Genomic DNA, 21,168 nt, shown 5'->3' on the forward strand with positions numbered 1-21,168 from the left:
ACTGGGATGAACCAAAGTGCAGAATATTGAGATTTTTCTTCCTGACACGAGCAGATCTGAACCTGTTCTCTGCTTCGACTCCTTATTTAGGAGGCAGCACATTTCTCCACAAGGTAGGCAACATTTCTTCTTCTGTCCGAGACAGTATCATCTATTACCGGGGCTCTGCTGCACACCGGGCTGACACAGAGGTACCCAGCCTCATTACACACGTCCTTTCTGAATGTGGGAAAGAAACTCTGCAGAGAGAGATGAAAAAAAAATACATGGCTCAGATGGAGCAGACAGCATTAGCATTTTTCCACTCACTTTTTTTATTCTATTTAAAATTCTTACATTTGTCAGAATGCAGGGACTCTGACTTTAGCACGTTGTGAAGTCCTCTTGATTGCTCTGGAAAATGATGTAGTATTGCAGTGTAATCGTACATATCTGTGTTAGAGATGGAGGAATGATATTTCTTACACTGTAGAAAGAAAACTAAAAATGCATATCTAATCTTGAGTAGAAAACAAGATATTGAAGTTCTTAGGAATTCACAGTTTAAAGAAAATAAATTTCAAAGAGTGGATTACTCATCATCTTGATTACTGTTATGTTTCTTCTTTGATTGATCTTTACACTGAGGCCATCTTTAAACGGCTGATGAGAGTCATCTCACTGTTACTCAGTAAAAGCACTAAGGGAGTGGATGCCAAGTCAAATCTGCTGAGCCAGCAAGAATGAAAGGCCCACGCTAGTCTGCAGATTTCAATGTTTGTAAGAATGTGCGCGCCTCCCAGTGAGCTATTAAACTAATTAATCACAGCCATCCTTTCTCTAAATGCATTTTAGTAAATTGTTCTATTTACTAAGTGAAAAATGGTTGAAGACAAAACTCTGCATTAAAAATGTTGCGCATTACAAACCTGATGGATTTTACTGAAGCTCGAAATTTTGTCCTTTACTGGAAGGATTTCCCTTCATTAGGCCAAATTGATTTACATCTCCCATGAGGACATTCCTGTTCATTCTATAGATTATAGATAAATAAGTATTTCATTTTCAACCACAGATTTAGGAGGATTATCTTTGGTTCTGTATTGTTGTGGGCTGACTATGATGAAGGGGTGTGAGCATATCTGTAATGCAGTGGGTTCGGTCCCTGGGGCTGTTGTGAGTGAATGTTTGGGATACTCCTGTTCATGTCAGGCTAATGAGGACTTTCTTTTAGCATAAGCAGAGGTGAATCGAGGGATATATGGCTGCAGGATGTCTTTACTCACAACCATGCAGCATTCCTATTCCACAGTTTATTGTATAAATGTGCCATGGTGCATTTTGTGCTACAGTAGAGTACAGCCTAGTTTCTATATTTCCCCTTGCATGAAGCATTTTTGCAGAATGTTAGTTTAATACTGAGACACAAATGTGACTATAGAACAGATCACTGTAACAATAGTAGTATGACAATGCTATTTTAGATACACTACATTTATATGGGATGAAAAAAAATATGTGGTATGTGCTTGGGGGAAAAAACAGTTGAAAAAAGTCCAAAGAAATATTTTCAAGCAGCTTGAATGACTAAGGCAAACATTTACTTGAGTGTAAATATCATTTCAGATTGCGTCATTTGTGTTTACCAGTAAATCAACAGAAGACTAATCACACTGCTGAGTTTTTCAGCTTGTGCAATGATGAAGTCAGCACTGCATTTGTTCAATGATGTCATACAGCTTCCTTTACTGTTCAGAACCAGTCCTCACCATGACTACACCTCGATATATACATATATATATATATATATATATATATATATATATATATATATATATATATATATATATATATATATATATATATATATATATATATATATATATATGCGCAGAACCCTCAAACTCCCAGGCCTCTGGTAGAGGACCCAAGCTTGAGGATGACACACAGATACCACCCTGAAAGGGTGAGAGGGACAATTTATATATATATATATATATATATATATATATATATATATATATATATATATATATATATATATATATATATATATATATATATCCCCAACTTTACATTTGAATAAGTTCACTTGAAAACTCTCACGCTGTCACCAACTCCACCCACTACCTGTCAATCAAGTGCCCAACCAATCACGGCACCCAACCAATCACGGCGCATCTGCCAGAAGGAATCACTTGAAAAATATGGCGTAAGGCAATTGCAATCTTCAGAGAAGAAATAACTATACATGGACTTCCCAGTTAACAAAATTTTAGAGTGCACCTTGGGTCAGATCTACTGTGGTAGATACTGGCCTCTATTGCTCTATTGCTCGTACTTAGGGCCTGGTCTTGTGCTGCCATGATCAGTGCCTCTGTGCTGTCTGTTAGTCCAGCTGTGTCCAGCCATTGGTAGGTCTTCTTGATATCAGTCACTTCCCATATCTGACAGTGGTACATGCCTTGTAGGGGCTTGTTGTCTCCTCCACCTCCTCCTCTTTCTCATCAGGTTTCTGCTGTCTGAAGCATTCACTGAGCAGTTCTTCTTTTGGAGCCATCTCCCTGTTGTACTCTTGGATTTTTGATATTTCATACTGGACAGTGGCCAAACAGCATAGGATGGTGGTGTGTAGGATGACTCTGGTGGTGAGGAAGATCAAGCGGGCAAAGGCAGAGCAGAAGACGAAATGGTGGAAGCTGAAAAAGGAAGAGTGTTGCATGACTTTTAGGAAGGAGTTAAGACAGGCTCTGGGTGGTCAGGAGGTGCTTCCAGATGACTGGACAACTACAGCTAATGTGATCAGGGAGACAGGTAAGAGAATACTTGGTGTGTCATCTGGAAGGAAAGTAGATAAGGAGACTTGGTGGTGGAATGAGGAGGTACAGGAGTGTATACAGAGAAAGAGGTTAGCTAAGAGGAAGTGGGACACTGAGATGACTGAGGAGAGTAGACAGGAGTACAGGGAGATGCAGCGTAAGGTGAAGGTAGAGGTAGCAAAGGCCAAACAAGAAGCCTTTGATGACTTGTATGCTAGGTTGGACAGTAAGGAGGGAGAGACTGATCTATACCGGTTGGCAAGACAGAGAGATAGAGATGGGAAGGACGTGCAGCAGGTTAGGGTGATTAAGGATAGGGATGGAAGTCTATTGACAGGTGCCAATAGTGTGATGGGAAGATGGAAAGAGTACTTTGAAGAGTTGATGAACGTGGAAAATGAGAGAGAACAAAGACTAGAAGAGGTGACTGTTTTGGACCAGGATGTAGCAAAGATTAGTCAGGATGAAGTGAGGAGGGCATTGAAGAGGATGAAGAGTGGAAAGGCAGTCGGTCCTGATGATATACCTGTAGATGTATGGAAGTGTCTAGGAGAGGTGGCAGTAAAGTTTCTGACTTGGTTGTTCAACAGGATCTTAGATAGTGAGAAGATGCCTGAGGAATGGAGGAGACGTGTGCTGGTGCCCATTTTTAAGAACAAGGGAGATGTGCAGAGTTGTGGCAACTACAGAGGAATGAAGCTGATGAGCCATACAATGAAGTTATGGGAGAGAGTAGTGGAAGCTAGACTAAGGGCAGAAGTGAACATTTGTGAGCAGCAGTATGGTTTCATGCCAAAAAAGAGTACTACAGATGCAGTATTTGCTTTGAGGATGTTGATAGAGAAGTACAGAGAAGGCCAGAGGGAGCTGCATTATGTTTTTGTAGATCTGGAGAAAGCTTATGACAGGGTGCCCAGAGAGGAACTGTGGTATTGTATGAGGAAGTCTGGAGTGGCAGAGAAGTATGTTCGAGCGGTGCAGGACATGTATGAGGACTGTGAGACAGTGGTGAGGTGTGCTGTAGGTGTGACAGAGGAGTTCAAGGTGGAGGTGGGACTGCATCAGGGATCAGCTCTGAGCCCCTTCTTGTTCGCTGTGGTGATGGACAGGCTGACAGACGAGGTTAGACAGGAATCTCCATGGACTATGATGTTTGCAGATGACATTGTGATCTGTAGTGAGAGCAGGGAACAGGTGGAGGAGAAGCTAGAGAGGTGGAGGTTTGTCCTGGAAAGGAGAGAAATGAAGGTTAGTCGCAGTAAGACAGAGTACATGTGTGTGAATGAGAGGGACCCAAGTGGAAGAGTGAGGTTACAGGGAGAAGAGATCAAGAAGGTGGAGGATTTTAAGTACTTAGGGTCAACAGTCCAGAGCAATGGAGAGTGTGGAAAAGAGGTGAAGAAGCGTGTCCAGGCAGGATGGAACGGGTGGAGGAAAGTGTCAGGTGTGATGTGTGATAGAAGAGTTTCAGCTAAAATGAAAGGAAAGGTGTACAAAACTGTGGTGAGACCATCGATGTTGTTTGGCCTAGAGACAGTGTCACTGAAGAAAAGACAGGAGACAGAGCTGGAGGTAGCAGAGATGAAGATGCTGAGGTTCTCTCTGGGAGTGACCAGGAAGGATAGGATCAGGAATGAGTACATCAGAGGGACAGCACATGTTAGAGGTTTTGGAGATAAAGTCAGAGAGGCCAGACTGAGATGGTTTGGACATGTCCAGAAGAGAGATAGTGAATATATTGGTAGAAGGATGCTGAGTTTTGAACTGCCAGGCAGGAGGCCTAGAGGAAGACCAAAGAGGAGGTTTATGGATGTAATGAGGGAAGACATGAAGGTAGTTGGTGTGAGAGAAGAGGATTCAAAGGACAGGGCTAGATGGAGGAAATTGATTTGCTGTGGCGACCCTGAAGGGAAAAGCCGAAAGGAAAAGAAGAAGATACTGGACAGTGGCCCTGATGCTCACTAGTCGTCAACCTCCCTCTTAGTGTAAAGCCTCAGGGTGCTGAACTTTATGGTGAGGAGCTTCTTAGTCCTGATATATGTGGCTTCTATCTCCTCCTTTGGCCAGTCTATGATCCCAGTGGGGTATCTGATAACTGGCAGTGCATACATGTTGATGGCTCGGACCTTGTTCTTCACATTCAGCTGACTTCTCAGGACTTGCCTTACTTTCTGGAGGTATTTGGGTGTGGTTGACTTCCTTGCAGTCGCCTCATGATTTCCATTAGCCTGTGACATTCCCAGCTTTGTAGCTTTCCTGGATGTCTCCTAGCCACCTTCTTTAGCAAGTATGTATGGATCATATCGGGGCCCAGTGCTGGCCAACTCTTCATTTTTGACACTGTCTTGGATGTCATAGAGATGGTTACTGGGAGGCTTCTGTGGTCAGTTCTCAGGTCCACTAGCCACTGGGCACAGGTGTTTTGTGATGCTTCTATTTCCCATATGCCCTTCCAGTATTTCTCCACCTCAGCTCTTGGTTGGCCTGTCCGGCTGCTGTTATTTAACTGCCACTGAGAGTACACCTTTGCTGGTTGAGTGGAAAAGGTCATGTTTATTCTGCTGGCCTCTATCTCCTTGGTGTATCTCTTCAGTCGGGTAGCCAGAGCTGTTAGTCTCTGTTTGGCAGTTTCGATTGCTTCATGTATGGAGAGCTTGTTCTACTAGTATTTGCTGGGTACCTCTTAATTGACCATGTTACTTTTCTGCAGCTCAGCTAGCTGGCTGACTTCTCTCCATGTCACCTTTATCTTGGCCTCTAACTGTCTCTTCCATGGAGGGTATTGCTTGTTATGTCCTGCATTGATTCTATATACCAGCATCTCAAGAATTACTCATGCCGTACTGTGAATCAGCTTGTTGGTCTCAATTATGTTCCCTGTGGGGATGGTTGTTATTGCAGCATTCACATCTACTAGCAGATCTTCTGAAGGTACTTGACAATTCGGTTTCAGTATTTGTTGGAGGCTCCAAGTTTCCAGTTGGGTCACATTCTTTGCTCCTCAGGTCAGCAGCTCTTGTATTGAGGCTGTCTATATCTCTTGGGGCTTGGTACACAATCTGATTGTGGGGTGATGGTGAAATCCCCCCGCTGACCTTGCGTCCTTGTTCCCTCTTGTCGTAGCATTGTTGTAGGATTTCATATATGTTATATATATATATATATATATATATATATATATATATATATATATATATATATATATATATATATATATATATATATATATATATATACATACATACACACACACTGTATACTTGGAGCTCTCCCAGGAAGCCTTACTTTGAGCTCTATTACATATTTTACATTACAGCTACTCCTACAATACAGCTGCTACTATGGAAAAAAAATGTCTGGAGAGTTGTGGTGGTTGATGGTTCATGAAATGGGATTCTGAGCTGCAGCTGATAATCCTGTCCTCACTAATGTGAGATCCTCTCTCATAGGCTGTCACATGTATAAATGTACATGAAACTCACTGCAGATGTTTGTTTATACATGCAATCTTCTTGCTCTCTCTCTCTCTCTCTCTCTCTCTCTCTCTCTCTCTCTCTCTTCTCTCTCTCTCTCTCTCTCTCTCTCTCTCTCTCTCTGTCTGTCTGTCTCTCTCTCTCTCTGCATTTTTGTGTATGTGTTTATTGCAGGTACATGCAATTATGCCATCTGCTGACTGTGTTTGTATGTGATGAGACAATTTGACTCAAAACATTTCCAAGGACATGTTTTATAGACTTCAAGAGCTTCCCTGTGTTGATATCTTCCCTGGCACTTTATAGAAGATTTTTACATTAGTACTAAAAAAAAACCTCATTCTTGAGGGCACAGCAGAATAGATTTGTTTTAAAGTTTGGGAGGATAAATAAATGTACATCATTATGGCCCAAGTTGTGAACATCTTGCCCGTTAGTCCCAAATGCATTCTGCAAGGTATAAAATTGAGCGTTATATGATAATTTGGAAAAGGTCATTTCCAAACCTTAAGGAACGGTCATTTCCTTAGTCAGAACATGCTTTGAAATGATCTCAAGTCACCCTAGTTAAATCTGTATTTACAAGCATACACTCACCATATACCTCAAATGTGTGTGCACACAAAATAAATGGTTCTTAAGCCAAGTAATATAATTTCATAACTAATATTATGCCCGGTGAGAGTGAAAGACAGTGACAGAGAGAGAGAGAGAGAGAGAGAGAGAGAGAGAGAGAGAGAGAGAGAAGAGAGAGAGAGAGAGAGAGAGAGAGAGAGAGAGAGAGAGAGAGAGAGAGATTTGATTTTGATTTTTAAAATCACATTTATTCATGAAGTTGGTATTAAGATCGTTATGTTAACAACATATAAGAGAAATTCACTCAAACATGAAGACACACTTAAAAAAAAAAACTGTCATATGAAATGTGGGCATAATATACTTGAATTAAACCAAACAGTGACTGAACATGAGTTCTTCATTTAACACGGAACATAAGACACCTTTGACACACCTGAGGTTCATAAGTGTCTAAATCATTCATAGCTCTGAAAAACTTAAAATTGATTCTGATTCTTGTTTGACACATTCTTCTTAAAATGGCTTCTGCACTGCAGTCAGACGAACCTCAACCTTTTTCTTCCTGTTTAGATAAATCACCATCTTTGCTTGGCCCAGAAGAAAGTTTAGAATCTGCCGATCCTTTTTCTGATTCTTCCTGCGTGTCAAACCAATAATGTATACCTATTTGTCAAAAACAAGACCAAATGAGAGAAAGGTGCTCAGGTACAGATTGTCAAGTGTCTGACTGTCTAGGAAGCAGCGAAAAACAGTTTCTCTGCGAGAACAGAACAGACAGTTTTCCGAAATATTTGGATCCAAACTTGAAATAAAACTATTGACAACCATAACTCCATTTAAAATCCTCTATTGGAGATCCCCAACCTTCTTTGTTAATGGTGGCTTGTAGAAAGACTCTCATGAAGGGCTCACACCCTTCGCTAGGCCATGGTGAACTCTCCATGTTGTATCAACTCGATCTATAAGTTTATCATTGTTTAAAATCTTCACCAACATGTATTTATACGTTTCTTCTATTACTCTCACTGAGGCTGATTGGAAGAGTTGTTAGAGCAAAGAGACAAACTCTCTACGGGGAAAGGATCAGCATCATTTGGGTTTAAAAGGCTTTTACAATAAAAATCTATCAAAGTTAATTGCTGTGGGGTGAGTTGGCTTTTCCAGCTCCTCAACAGTCTTCCGATGAGCCTCACTGAGGTCACATCCACAGCAGAGGACAGAGCAGCAGCGTCATCCAGTGTGGGTCCACAAATCTCCACCACACATCCAACATTGGATATTTTAGTCTAGATGAATTTGGACTACACTGATGCTGCTGCAAAGTCCTCCTTTGATAACTCAAAATCCTGTGGTCTCTTCCTCGACATAAGTCCCCAGACTCAGAATCAACTGTAATGGCTGAAGTGACTATTCCAATTCAAACTCTGTAGTCTTTTGCAGAGTAGGATCAATAACTTTCAGTGGTTTACTCCTGAGTGCTTCACCGGCAAATTAATAAATCTAGGTACCATATTAAGCATCCAAAAGTAGTTTGTGCAGCGGTGATATACGGTATATCTGCAATGCATGTGATAAATGTTTCTGATGAACCCGCAGAGTCCATAGCTGAGGTTTTCAGTAAAATAACCAGCTTTCTGGCTCACAAACTATACCTGTTGTTTTAGTTTACAGCAAACCAGCCAAGTTAACAACAACTAGGAATACATAATGAGTGTGAATAGGAAGGTTCTTTTATCATGCACTTGTACAAAACAAAGACAAAGCAAACACTGTAAATATTTGTTTGACAAACCTCTTCCAAGACAGCAAATAATTCCCTGGAAAATCCAATCACCTGAGGGCCAGCTCCCTGGAAAATCTATGAAGAGCATTCTGAGATATGAACAGTAATTCCTGTGATGACAGTATACTTGACAAAAGAAAAAAAAACGGTAGTGAAACATTACTTTTTCTGTAGTGAATGCTTAAAAATCAATCAAATGAAGTTAAGTTACGAATTTTCTGTGGAGTTAATGCAGAACGCAGGCATTTTTCTTCTGGGTTTACTGATGAAACACTTTCTTAATGATACCAATTTGTCTTCCCTCACAGTACAAAATTCTCGATGATTTAGAAATCTACTGGAGCAGAATATGGGCCATGTCTAGATTGATGTGTGTTTCTCATGTGCATCCACATCCCTCTGTATAGAGTAGTAAGAAAATGAGTGCTTGTGGAAGACAGTGTCTCCTCAGTAGAAATAAAGTGAAATTGTGTTTGAGCCGGAGCAGAAGAACAAATCAGGAAAGTCAGAAAGATCCCATCATAAGTATTCTGTTCACTCTGAGATTCCCTAGTGGTGCCCCATATACTGTACATGCAGAACATAACACTTTGTTCAATGGTGGAAAGGAAGATCCATCTCTTGCTCCTTCGTTCATAACCCTCCCTAAATGTCATCCACTCTAACTCAATCCTGATCTCACACTAAATTCATCAATATCTTAGAAAGGTTTAAATCAGTACCAGAATGACGAAGGGCATCGTGCCCGGAGTGTTCTACGCCTCTCGCCCATATGTCCGTTGGGATATGCTCCAGCAACCCCTGAGACCAGCAACAGCAGAAGAAGTGGATAAGAACATGAATGAATGAATGACTGACTGACTGACCGAATGAACGAATGTGAACAAAAGAAAAATACACTGAGCCACATGTTCACAGACGCTTCAGAACTGTACCAGTTATACTTGTCATAATCACAGAACTCTGGATGTTATGCTTGCAAGAGTTTGCAATGTAATTATTGTAAAAAAAACCCTAAATCTTCAAAAGGAAAATAAAAAGCAAATATGTAATACAGGAGAAAAGTTCTTTTCAGTTGTTGGGAATCTCCATTTGACAATAGAAATGACCACAGAACGAATCTGGTAACACAAACATAGCGCAACACTTGGTTCTTGTCTATCTGATAATTTTCTGAATACTAAAGTAAAGAACATGCACAGCACAAAGATAACTATAACTGATACATGTGAGGCTGAGTCAGGCTGCTGGTAAGCTGATTTTTCAAGGACAGTCTAACCCAAACACTAAAAAGATCCTGGTAAATGAACAATTGAGGCTCCAGAGGTTTGTTGCTGCGTTTTTGGAGAGCCCAGCGCTGTATCTTCACCAACTTGTAAACTGCTGAATTTCGTCAGTAAATCTTGTTTGTAATACAATCTGTTTCGCCATTGAAGATATACCTCTTGACTGAGCTAAAGAACCGAAGAGGGTTTTGTTCAGAGCAAAACTAACAAAACCCAAACACAGTGTTACTCCTGACTGGAAATAGGTGGTGTTTTTACTTCAGCCTTGGTGATGTATCATCTTTGTTTCTACTTCATTGGACACCTCAGCATCCTATTCACACATGTCCAAAGCTGTTTAAATCAATACACTGGACTTTTAGAAAGTCTCTTGAAGATGTTACACCTTTCATTCAAGAGGCTTCTTCAGTTCTGGTGGTGGTTGGTCTTGTCCCAGTTTATTAACCATGTGAGGTGTGGTCAGTGCTATTCACATTTCTACGACCATAGTTAAAACCCATCTGTCTCCTCAATGATAGTTGATGGGGGTGCCAGGAGGTATCAAAAGGGGTCATTGAAATGCAAGTTTCACCAAGCCTTTGTTTACTCATGAGGGTCATTAGCAGGAGACACATCACCTGGGTAAATACGATGAGTTGTTGTTTTAAGGAGTTTCGGAAGGACCTGATTGTAAACAGACGAAAGGTGATGTCGCATACCCCCCCTTCCTTGTTTGGAGATGGCTTCTTTCACTCCTCTCTCAAACCATAGATAGATAGATAGATAGATAGATAGATACTTTATTAATCCCGGAGGAAATTGCATATATCCATGTGTCTTCCCTGTCCCTCTTCATTGAGGTGAAGGAAAACTACTGAATCCTGTCCTGATGTTGGACCTTCTGTATTGAGGCATATGTTTGTGTAGTGGTTGTTTGGTTTCCCCTATGTAGACGTCTGAGCATTCCTTGCTGTATTTAACTGCATATACTAGATTGCTCTTCTGACTGTGTGGCGTGGGGTCTTTTGGGTGGACCACTCTTTGCTTGAGGGTGTTCCTCGGATTAAATACACAGAAATCTGGTTTGTTAAAAATCCTTCTCAGTTTTTCAGACACTCCAGACACATATGGTATCACTATGTTGTTACGCCTGATCTCCTTCTCTTCCATCATCACTCCTCAATATGTGTTGGTTTCCTGTATACCCCAACACTCCGACTTCAGTCATTGTTTATGCAGACCTCACGATCCAAAAAAGGCATACATTTCCTTTACATCCTCTCTGGTGAACTTGATGCGGCTGTCCACTGAGTTAATGTGTTTGGTGAAAGGTTGCACCTTGTGGATTCTGATCTTGACCCATGTGTCCTCCACGCAACCAAACCAGTGGCTTGGTGTTGTTCCATTGAAAGAAGTCAGGGCCCTGTATTCCATTCGTTCCATGTATAAATTGACCACAATAGGAAACACCGGCAAGGCCATGGCACATCTGTGTTTCTGCCTATAGAAGCTCCCTCTGTACTGGAAATAGGTGGTGTTCAGGTGGAGATCCAGAAGTTGAAAGATTTGGTCAGGGTTGAGGTTTGTTCTTTCACTGAGGGTGTTGTCCTGTAAAACCCTTTGCCTTACTGTTTCCACCGCCTCCATTGTGGGAACACATGTGAATAGGGACATGACATCATAGCATACCATGGTCTCATCTGTATCCAGTTTCACCTTTTCCACAAAGTCCATGGAGTTCTGTAAATGGTAGGGGTTATTCCCTGCTAGCGGGGCTAAAGGACATTTTTCTTTTCCCCCATTACCAGTGCATAGCAAAAATTGGACAATTTCAGTTCTATAAGCGGAGGTCTTGCCTTGTTGTCCCTGGAAAGTGCCTGGAGATAACTTTTTGTTATGATCTGAAGCTTTAGAAATAAAAATGAACTGAAACTAGTAGTAGACTTGCATGTGACATTTTGCTCTGGAGGATGGTGAGGATAGTGAGAGTGTTGTATTCCAGAAAAACCCAAAATAAAACCCAAGTACAACAGAAGATGATTTGCAGCCAAAACGAGAATTCTTTAATTGATTCCCAGGTCATCAATACAGATCAATTGGGAAACAGCCATTGGACTCGCAGGTCCTCATTTGTGTGTACGTGTGTGAGTGTGTGTGTCTTTTCTTGGAAAAACAGGATACATTAGATTCCAGGGCAAACACCCAAATCTTCGCCACCCCCCTTAAGTCCCCATGACCCCCTTCCTGTCTTTCCGGATTTATATAATCGGGTTCCTTGCTCCCAAACCTGAAAATCTGTTTCCTCCTGATTTGAAGTGTGACCTAACCATGAATTATTTCGCTTCCACAAGAGTTTATCAGATCGTCACAATGATCAACATTGTTTCATTTTTCCTATCTGTTGACAGTCATCTCAAGCACTCATATGCCATAAAAAATATCAATTCAAGTCTATTTATTGTCATTCATGTCCAGCAGCTAGGATTTTGATTTTGTATGGTCCTGTGAAAATCTAAGTTGTGTCACATCAAGCCAAAAAAAGTATTATTATTAATATTAATCACTTCAGCCTGGTGATATCAACGTAGCCTGTGAGAGAAAAAATGCTGAGTTGTTCTCAAAGCATTCATCCAGGCATGAACAGATTCCATTGCCAATCCTACTGTTACTTACAGGCATATGGTAAACACAGACACAATGTCCCACTGCTGACCAACTTCAACACATCCAGACACTGTGACTGCTCGGAGCTAACTATTGCCAGATGGTGCTCTGTGTTTACAACTGGCTGTACTGCAGTCATGAAAGGCCACAGCATTACCAGTACTCTGAGTATGTGTGTAAGATACTGAAGGTATTTAGGACAGGATAAACCGATACATCTGAATTATGAAAGCCCTGAAGAGAGTGAGGAGTGCAGCATAGAAGGAAATGAAGGAGAAGAAAATTGTTGGACAAACTGCCTTGTAGCTTCTATGTCTCCGTTAGACCCCTGCATTGCAGCACTCTCTGCAGGAGCTGAGAGGGTGCAGTTTTTTCCACATCATCTCTGCTGCCTCTGAGGAGACAAATCATCTGACGTCCCAGCACCACTCAGTTCTGGTTTGGAGACAGCTGTTCTCTACATAAATGTATTATCTGGGGCTTTGATTGTGGGTATGTGACTGCTATTGACGTCCCTGCATGCTCCTCAGACCTGACTCACCCTTTGTGAAGCATGTCACTACTTTATCTACTCATAAAGGAAGTGCAAAGAGAAAGCTCGAGCATCCCATAATGCACTGACAAACAATACCACCTTAAAATTATTATTTTGGTTAATAATGAACTTTTGACCTTTGCAAGTGTTTTCCATATTGCATTAGTTAATTAAATCAAGTAAAAAATGGTTTCTTTTCTCGACGTTTTGATTTTACGTCTTTAAAAATTCATTAACATTTTTAAAAAATCTTTTCTTCTTCATCTTTCCTAGATGACTTAAAATACATTTTTAATATCTAAAATTTCCTTTAAGATAAATTGCATGAGCAAGTCTTTGGATTCAAAGTGGCAAAAAAGTCCTTGAAAGTTCTCTACTTGATGTCACTCATAAAGCAGCAGAACAAGTGTTCTATAAAGCAATGTTTCATTTCACATACTGCTTTAAATGGCCTTCAGTAATTCACACACCTCTGCCAAGGCTGATATGACGATTAAAGGAAAAGGCAAAGTGGTCTGAAAACAGTACATACTGTAACAGTATATAACAACATTTTGAATCATAAATGGCATGTTTTCAGTCTTAACTACTTATTTTGTTTGAAATTTGATTACTATGCCTGGAGCGTACAGCAAAATATATTCAAGCAACAATAGATGTTTGTTGTTTCGCATCCATCTGTACAGTTTTGTGAAAACCAATATAAAGGTTTTTGTATAATTATGGGAGACGATGGAAAATGCCATATTAATTAACCAAAGAAAGTTCTAATTTTATAATTACACTTTTTTAAGTCCTCGTAAAAATAAAAAAAGAAGTAAATTACTACAAAATAGAAAATTAAAGACAATGTCTGTCTTTGTGTGACATTAAAATAATCAGCACCTTAGAACATTACTGTCACTGTGCTCAGATCCACACAAATATTTGCCACGCCTTCACTGAAAACCACAGTGTCTCTCATTTACCTGGTTGGAAGGTTTACATTACCAACCTATTACCATAGGCATCAATCAAGAACAAAGTTGTTTTAGGGATTACATTTGCTATCTAAGCTAAACTACCCTGTTGGTCGGAACTACCTCTGTGGTGAATTATGATGTGCTTACATTCTTGACAGATATAAATACAAAAAAAAAAAAAAATAGAGAGAAAGAGTTAGACAATTTAAAACCATCATTTGGGCTAATGATGTCATCAGGATTTTTCAGTTGCTAAGAAATGTGGACTACTTGTTAGTTTATACAGTATGCCATACTAGTTTAACAATTTTTCAAACAACCTTTGTATTTTGTGTACTGTCAGCATTTTACTATGTCATGGATGATTTGAGAAGGAAGACTAGGGTTTCAGATATAATATATTCATCAACAATTTTCTTTCTTTGTTTTCTAAGCAGTAGCATCAATATTTAGTTTGCTCAGTTCTTGTCAGTCCCATGATTTCTCCCTAGTACTGAACTCCGCTTACAGTATTCAGTAACTTTTCATTTGAGTTGAGTTGCTCACACATCAAAAACAAGGTCATGTGTCTCACTCTGATGACTAAGAGTGTCAAAAGAGAAAAACACAAAAATGTTGGCAGAAATGCGCTATTTAGAGGAGAATGATGAATAGAGCATCACTGCTGCAAAGACCTTGGCATTACTGAACAACTTCATAGAAAGTAATAAATGAATGTTATATGTGGTGTTGTCTGCTTTTTTCTTTTGCAAATGCAAACAGTGGATGTAACCTGATTTGACAAAACATAGATGACAAGAACATCTGGGCTTAACTTTGTGTTACAATCATTGTAGGATGAGAAAAAAATAATATTAGATTAATCATAGAGTTTTGTGAAAGATTTCTGTGCCCCTCTGGCAGAAAAGTCTCATTGCACTGTGTGTGGAGTGAGACAAGCTACCTCGTACTGTTTTCTGGCAGCTACTCACTGAACATGTGCACACATTGGGTATTTCCCCAAGGAGAGTGAAGAGGGAAAGAGGGTTTGGGGAGAGAGATTGAATTGTGGAATTGAAAAGGGCTCAATTGTATATGGATGCACCTACAGGCGGGACCTTCAGATGTACCTGATGTTTGTACACTGGTGGATTTGGAACCATGGAGGAGGAAAGGCAGTGCAAGAACCTTTGTAACCTAATTTTCATATTAAAGAATATGAAGAAAACACAAGGATTTCTCTGCATGCAATTGCTTCTTGGTCAGATAGCACATGTGACATAATGTGAGGGTTTTAGCTTGGATCTGTGGGATGCATTATTGTAACTGAGGATGATTCTCTGTGATTGCTTCCCTTCCAATTATCACTGACAACTCTCCTGAGACACTGGTGAAAGGCAAACAAGTTGACCCAATCATTCTAGATGCTACATGTTCATTCTGAGGGGGTTTATTAAGGAAGGATCTTCCCAGAGAGTTATATCACATCACCAGATCAATTGCTGCAATCCAATTAATTGTATGAGCGACGTGTGTTGCTCTATGGTGGAAATATAATGAAGGGAGCCAATTTTTAGGAGTTTGTCAGCCATCCTTCTCCATCTCCACCTCTGAACTGTGCAAACTTTGGCTTTATTGAACCCCCTCAACCCTAAGCTTGTGCATATTGATATTTAATGCTTGCCCTCCAATGGGAGACCAGACACTGGCATGCTGCAATCAGCTGTGTGAGTAGCATCACAAATGAGGTTAGGGGGAAAGAGAGAAATGTGGCAAGAGAAAAAGGTAAAGAGGCTGCTTGCACAAGTACACTGAGGGAGAGACAGAGAGATATTGGAGGTGTGTGTGATAGGAGGGTGAAAAACGGGGGTGTGCATTGGAAACGGAGGAGGAGGAGGAGGAGGAGGAAGAGGAAGAGGAGGAGGATGTGGAGGAGGGGTGTAGTGCTGCAGTGGAGAGAAGTGAGAGGAGACTGCAGTCTCTGCTTATGGCAGAGATCAGAATATGTTACCACAGCTCTGAGGCATTGCAGTCCATGTATCTATTGATATTGGATGGGCCACCTCACAAAGGGAAACACCACTGACTGGTGAGTTTTGCTTTGGATATCTTGAGTTTAGTTCAAGGTGCAGTTAAATGGCATGAAAGCAATGAAAAACATAGCAGATACTTCTCAAAGCATCTGTGCTTCTCTTTTCAAACTAAATCATGTGATTTCATCCTTGTGATTCTGGATGTGTCGCAGTATAATTTTATTTTCTGTGAATAATGATGAGCCATAGAAAATAAAGAGTCACAAGTATAAGGAGTGATCATGTCAAAGAGGACAACACCAAGTTAAAGTAAGCATGGGGGTGGGGTACAGATGTGTCTTGTGCGTCTTGTATTCCACGTTCGTGCTCATTGACTTCTAACAATAGACATGTTATGTTACAGAAGTTGTTGAATGTTGAGTTCCTCCTGAGTTGGCTCAGGAAAGAAGGAATTTGAGATATTTTATCAGATGTCTGGTTTCAAGGTTTCCATCATGTGGAGGGAAGGGGCTGTGGCAGCTAAAACTTTCTTCTCAGTCATCATACATCATAACAGAGCAGTCGGCATTCATATCATGCCTATGCCCACCACTCCGTCAATGACTTGACAATAACTGTGAGCCAATTGGTCAGCTGATTGGCTATTCACCCTGGGTGGGCAATACTGGATAGCTGATAGACACCGTCGGTATTGCTTAGCAACAATAATCCGAAGGCCAGCAGCACACAGACGGCTTCTTTGCCGCATCTGAAGGCAAACACTGGATTATGAATCCTTCATCAGACGGACACATGTTGGACTGCAGTAGCTATTGATCTGTGGCCAGTGGGTCGTTAAAGATGAGGTTACAGTGTGATAGTGTTCAGCAGACAATGTTATGATACCGAAAACCTTGTAATCACTTACATGGATAAATGTCTCAGCAGCGAAACACCCCATGGATATCAGCCTTATTGAGTGTGTGCGTGTGGTTGCGTGCATGTGTTTCATGGACGTGCTTGTGTGTGTGTGTGTGTGTGTGTGTGTGTGTGTGTGTGTGTGTGTGTGTGTGTGTGTTCCCTCGATTGCAGATAGAAATTCTATTCTTCTTAAATTGAGTTTGACAATTTTCTTTTCATGCTATCAGAGGAAAGTAGAACAGAAATCATTCTGAGTAATGAATGTTCAAGAGTTGTTGTGACACTGAGACAAATGTACGCAACTGTCTCTCATCTTTTTGTGTACTTTCATTTGGTGTTCCTTTGTTTCATTTCGTGTATACTTGCATTCCATAAATTGGCTGTTAAAATGTAGCAGTAATTTTAAGATTTTAAAGAAGTATTTTTCTGGAAAAAAAATATTTCACCCTGAAGCAAAAACAAACAAACTTATTTTGTAGCTGCAGGAAAACCAAACCATCTTTTTTTTGTTAATTCATTTTGTTTGGTTACTAAACATTACACCAGAAACAAAAATCTAGCTGTTTGGGAATAAGAATCACTAAAATTGCTCTTGCTGATAGAATCTAGAGTTTCATGGCGGCATGTGGCCATAAAGTAGTAACTAAGTTGATATCCATAAACTAATTAGCTATAAAGTAGTTGGTAACAAAGTAGTCAATCCCCATTTGTCACACAGTCTCAGTTTATAACTTGAATTGAATTGGGGACTATACATTGTTTATATAGGTGTGAATGAGAATGGTTTTCTGCCTCTCCATGTGTTTATCTTGTGACAAACTGGTGAATTGTAAGGTTATTAAGTTAGACACAATACATTATAGCATTTAAACCCCTGCACTGCTCCCAGTATTCTTATTCAATATTACTGTATAAGGTACCTGTCCACTGGGTATTACGAGCTCGATTTGAAATGACATCAGTTTGTTTCTTGACAGTAGTTTCATAGGATAATACATCCTCAGGGTTGTTGTATCTCTGTAGCAACACAGTCTGTGGTGTTCAACATAAAATACCTCTCATCCACCTCTCATGCTCTTCCATCAGGCATTTAAGAAATTAACACCTGCAGGGAGCCCTGCAATGCACTAGTGACGCGTCTGGGGTGTACCTACCTCTAGCCCGTAGTAAGCTGAGATAGGCTCCAACAGAACTTGTGACCCACGAGAAGGATAGCTGGAGATGAGACGGTCATCTCGTATATAAGAACTAGGATGGATGGATGTAGGCTGAGATTTGTCAAAAAACAAAAACATAAAACAAACAAACAAAAAAACAAACTGAAAAAGACATGGATTTTCGTCTTTCCTGTGGATGTGTCATCTGAAATGTTTCGTCCTTATTTTATCCACATGTCTGTGAACTTCTGGGCAGGGGACGAACACACAATGTATTTATGTGTATGGGGACGTTCACAAACATTGAGACTCAAGACAATTCAGGTCAGTTCATTAGTTAGAGCTAGCAACGTAGACTATAGTCTACCTGTAAGAAAACTCACAAGGTGCCTGTTATTTCATATTTTTTTTAAAGTATAGACAGGGTATTGGAGTTTCCAGAGTGCACTCTGCCTCTTGCTTGTAATCTGCTGGGATAGGCTCCAGCAACCCCTGTGACCCGCAAAGTGGAAGGAACGGCTGTAAATGATGTAATGGCTGTGGTCGTCTCATTTACAAGATGGTTGGATGGATCGACGGGCTTGTCCTCCTGAGTATAAAATTCATTCAGCAGAGATAGAAATATAAAAATCAAATCAGACCCTGGACAGCGACCAAAATTTAAAAAATAAATTAAATAATAGCTAAATAAAGTTGCTGTTGTAAAAGGCTGTCTGACATATGTTGATCTGTGCTTGTCCACTGTTTCCAGTCAACATATGCTGTCCTCTGCAATCCTCATTTAGATCCAAGCACCAACAGGTTTGTGCTGAGTAGTAAGTGATAATTATGTGCTGGCAACACTCACAGTGAGGACAATAAATTCAGAATAAATAATATAATGCTCAAGTCTAGGCCTGAGAGCTGTATTGAGTTTGCCAGCTGTTTGCAGTGGATTGAATTTCCAAAGCATACTAAAGATGAACCATTGGATTTATTGTTCAGTGATGGTAGTGAAACTGACATGAATGATTAAGCATTACAGTTTACTTCTTATCAGGTCTCCAGGTTGAATAAGCTCCATCTAATGGATTGACTATAGAGTCTTTCTGATCAACTAATCCTCTAATTAGAAATTTTAAAAAAATTAAAAAGAAAACCTGTAAATCCCCAAAACAAAAACAAATCAAAATTGTAGCCATTTCCTTTTCTATTAATCAACTAATCTAATATTATCTATTCATTTTAGATTTATTTTTCTTATTGATTTTATGTGAAATAATCATGAACTTTATTGATCCCCTTTTCTAATGTAATGCATTTACCTTCATTGACCAATTAAAAGTGTCCATGAAGGGGTTGAACTTGGGAATTAAATGTGCTCACAAGGGTTTCTTTGCACTGTTCAAAGGTCTACCAGCACCTATCTAGCTGTATAGTATGAGCATTTTTAATGTAATTTGTATAATTCTAACAAAATAGAATAAAATAGTAGATTCAAAGTCCTATTAGACTTGGACTTAAATAAAGATTATACAAATATTTTGAAAGATTGTGACTTTATTGCCAGAAACATGTAACTAATAGAGCCTAGTTCTCCAGTTAAAGCTCAACTGGCCATCTCAAAGCTGTGACTTTTTTAAATGACCATTAATGATGCAACAATTTGTCAGAAAATAATTTTTGGTTTTCTCAAAAGACCTGAGGGAAAAAACTGTGTAATGACAATATAATAAATTTCTGTAACAGTAAACCTAAAAAATAAATGAATTGTCATAATGAATAAATTCTTCTTTGCGTTTACAATCATTGCAATTTTTAGGTGATAAATCCAAACCACCCTTTCTGTTGTGTGTCTACCTCAGGGACGCCACACCTAGCCCTTCACAATGAAGTTCAACTTATTCAGAAGGCCCCAGGCCGTGGCGGCTGCCGAGCCCACTGGCGCCACCACCGTGACCATGGCCCCCACCCCGACTGTCATCTCCACCTCAGTGCCAGAGACCTCCGGCTCCAACAACACCGAGATCAACAAGAATGACATGTTTGAGGAAATCAAGAGCAAGTTCTTGAATGAAATCGATAAAATCCCACGTGAGTTACGCTACAGTACAACACCGATTTCTTCTGAGATTCAAAGTGATTATTTCACAAAATGTCAATTTCTCAAAATTCTCCTCCATTGATTTGAAACAGTACCTCCATGGGCCCTGATTGCCATTGCTGTGGTGGCAGCATTACTCATTCTCACCTGTTGCTTCTGCATAATCAAAAAATGTTGCTGCAAGAAGAAGAAGAACAAGAAAGGGAAGAAGGGCAAGGATGGCTTCAACATGAAGAACATGCAGGGTGGGGAGGTATGATGCCTTGTGCTCTATGCATGCTGGAAAGTCATGGAATTTGAGTGATGCCTACCTGTTCTTCTCAAAAATAATTCATTATTCAATGTTACTGTTATTCGTGATATTTTTTGCAGAGTCTTTATTCATTTAAAGATGTCTCTAGCTAACCATATCTGATCTTTCACCAGCAGCTCTTGTAGCCCGACTATTGAGGACACAAGGAGAGCTCTCTTCCCCTCCATTTACTTGTTGTTGTGGTGGATGTTTAAATGTGTGATGTATTCCATTGTGTCTCTATGGTGGAAAATGGCATACTTTGTTACAGGGTAGCAATAAATAATGAGCACAATATAGTGGAAAGTTTGTCCTGCCAAGTATAAAAAAAGAAAAAGCTGCATTTCGTAATTGAAGATAATGAATACAATTTTGGGAGATTTTAGAAGCAAAGCACATTAAATCAAAAGATAAATGTCAGAAGTGTCTCAGATTCATTAGAAGACCAATCAGATTGCATCACCATAGATTGCAATATACTCCAGTGACAGTTAATTAAAACGATCAATTGCTTGTGTCCAAAATGTGGATTTATTGTATTCAGCTGAAAACAAGCTTGTCATTTCTCATCATAATTGTGGTGGTGGTGTTGACTGCCTCTCTTTTTGTAGTGTGTTGGGTGTCTTGTGAGTTGAATCTCTTCCTCTCTCTGCTCTCCTCCGCTT

The 21,168-nt window shown here is 40.0% G+C and overlaps 1 protein-coding gene across 2 annotated transcripts in view; it reads left to right on the forward strand.

The window, feature by feature from the left end:
- Nucleotides 1-47: 47 nt before the first annotated feature.
- Nucleotides 48-21,168, forward strand: part of LOC137595180 (synaptotagmin-2-like) — a 27,779-nt gene continuing 6,658 nt past the window's right edge. The window contains exons 1-3 of one of the 2 annotated variants that reach the window (XM_068315082.1): nucleotides 48-113; nucleotides 19,973-20,201; nucleotides 20,304-20,464. In XM_068315082.1, coding sequence (XP_068171183.1) covers nucleotides 19,997-20,201; nucleotides 20,304-20,464 — 366 coding nt within the window. In that variant the 5' untranslated portion in view covers nucleotides 48-113; nucleotides 19,973-19,996. Of the gene's footprint in view, nucleotides 114-15,989; nucleotides 16,128-19,972; nucleotides 20,202-20,303; nucleotides 20,465-21,168 lie in introns of those variants that run through there. The other variant, XM_068315081.1, reaches the window with a different exon arrangement.

Source organism: Antennarius striatus, chromosome 5 (genome assembly GCF_040054535.1).
Source record: "Antennarius striatus isolate MH-2024 chromosome 5, ASM4005453v1, whole genome shotgun sequence".
Taxonomy (NCBI): Eukaryota; Metazoa; Chordata; class Actinopteri; order Lophiiformes; family Antennariidae; genus Antennarius; species Antennarius striatus.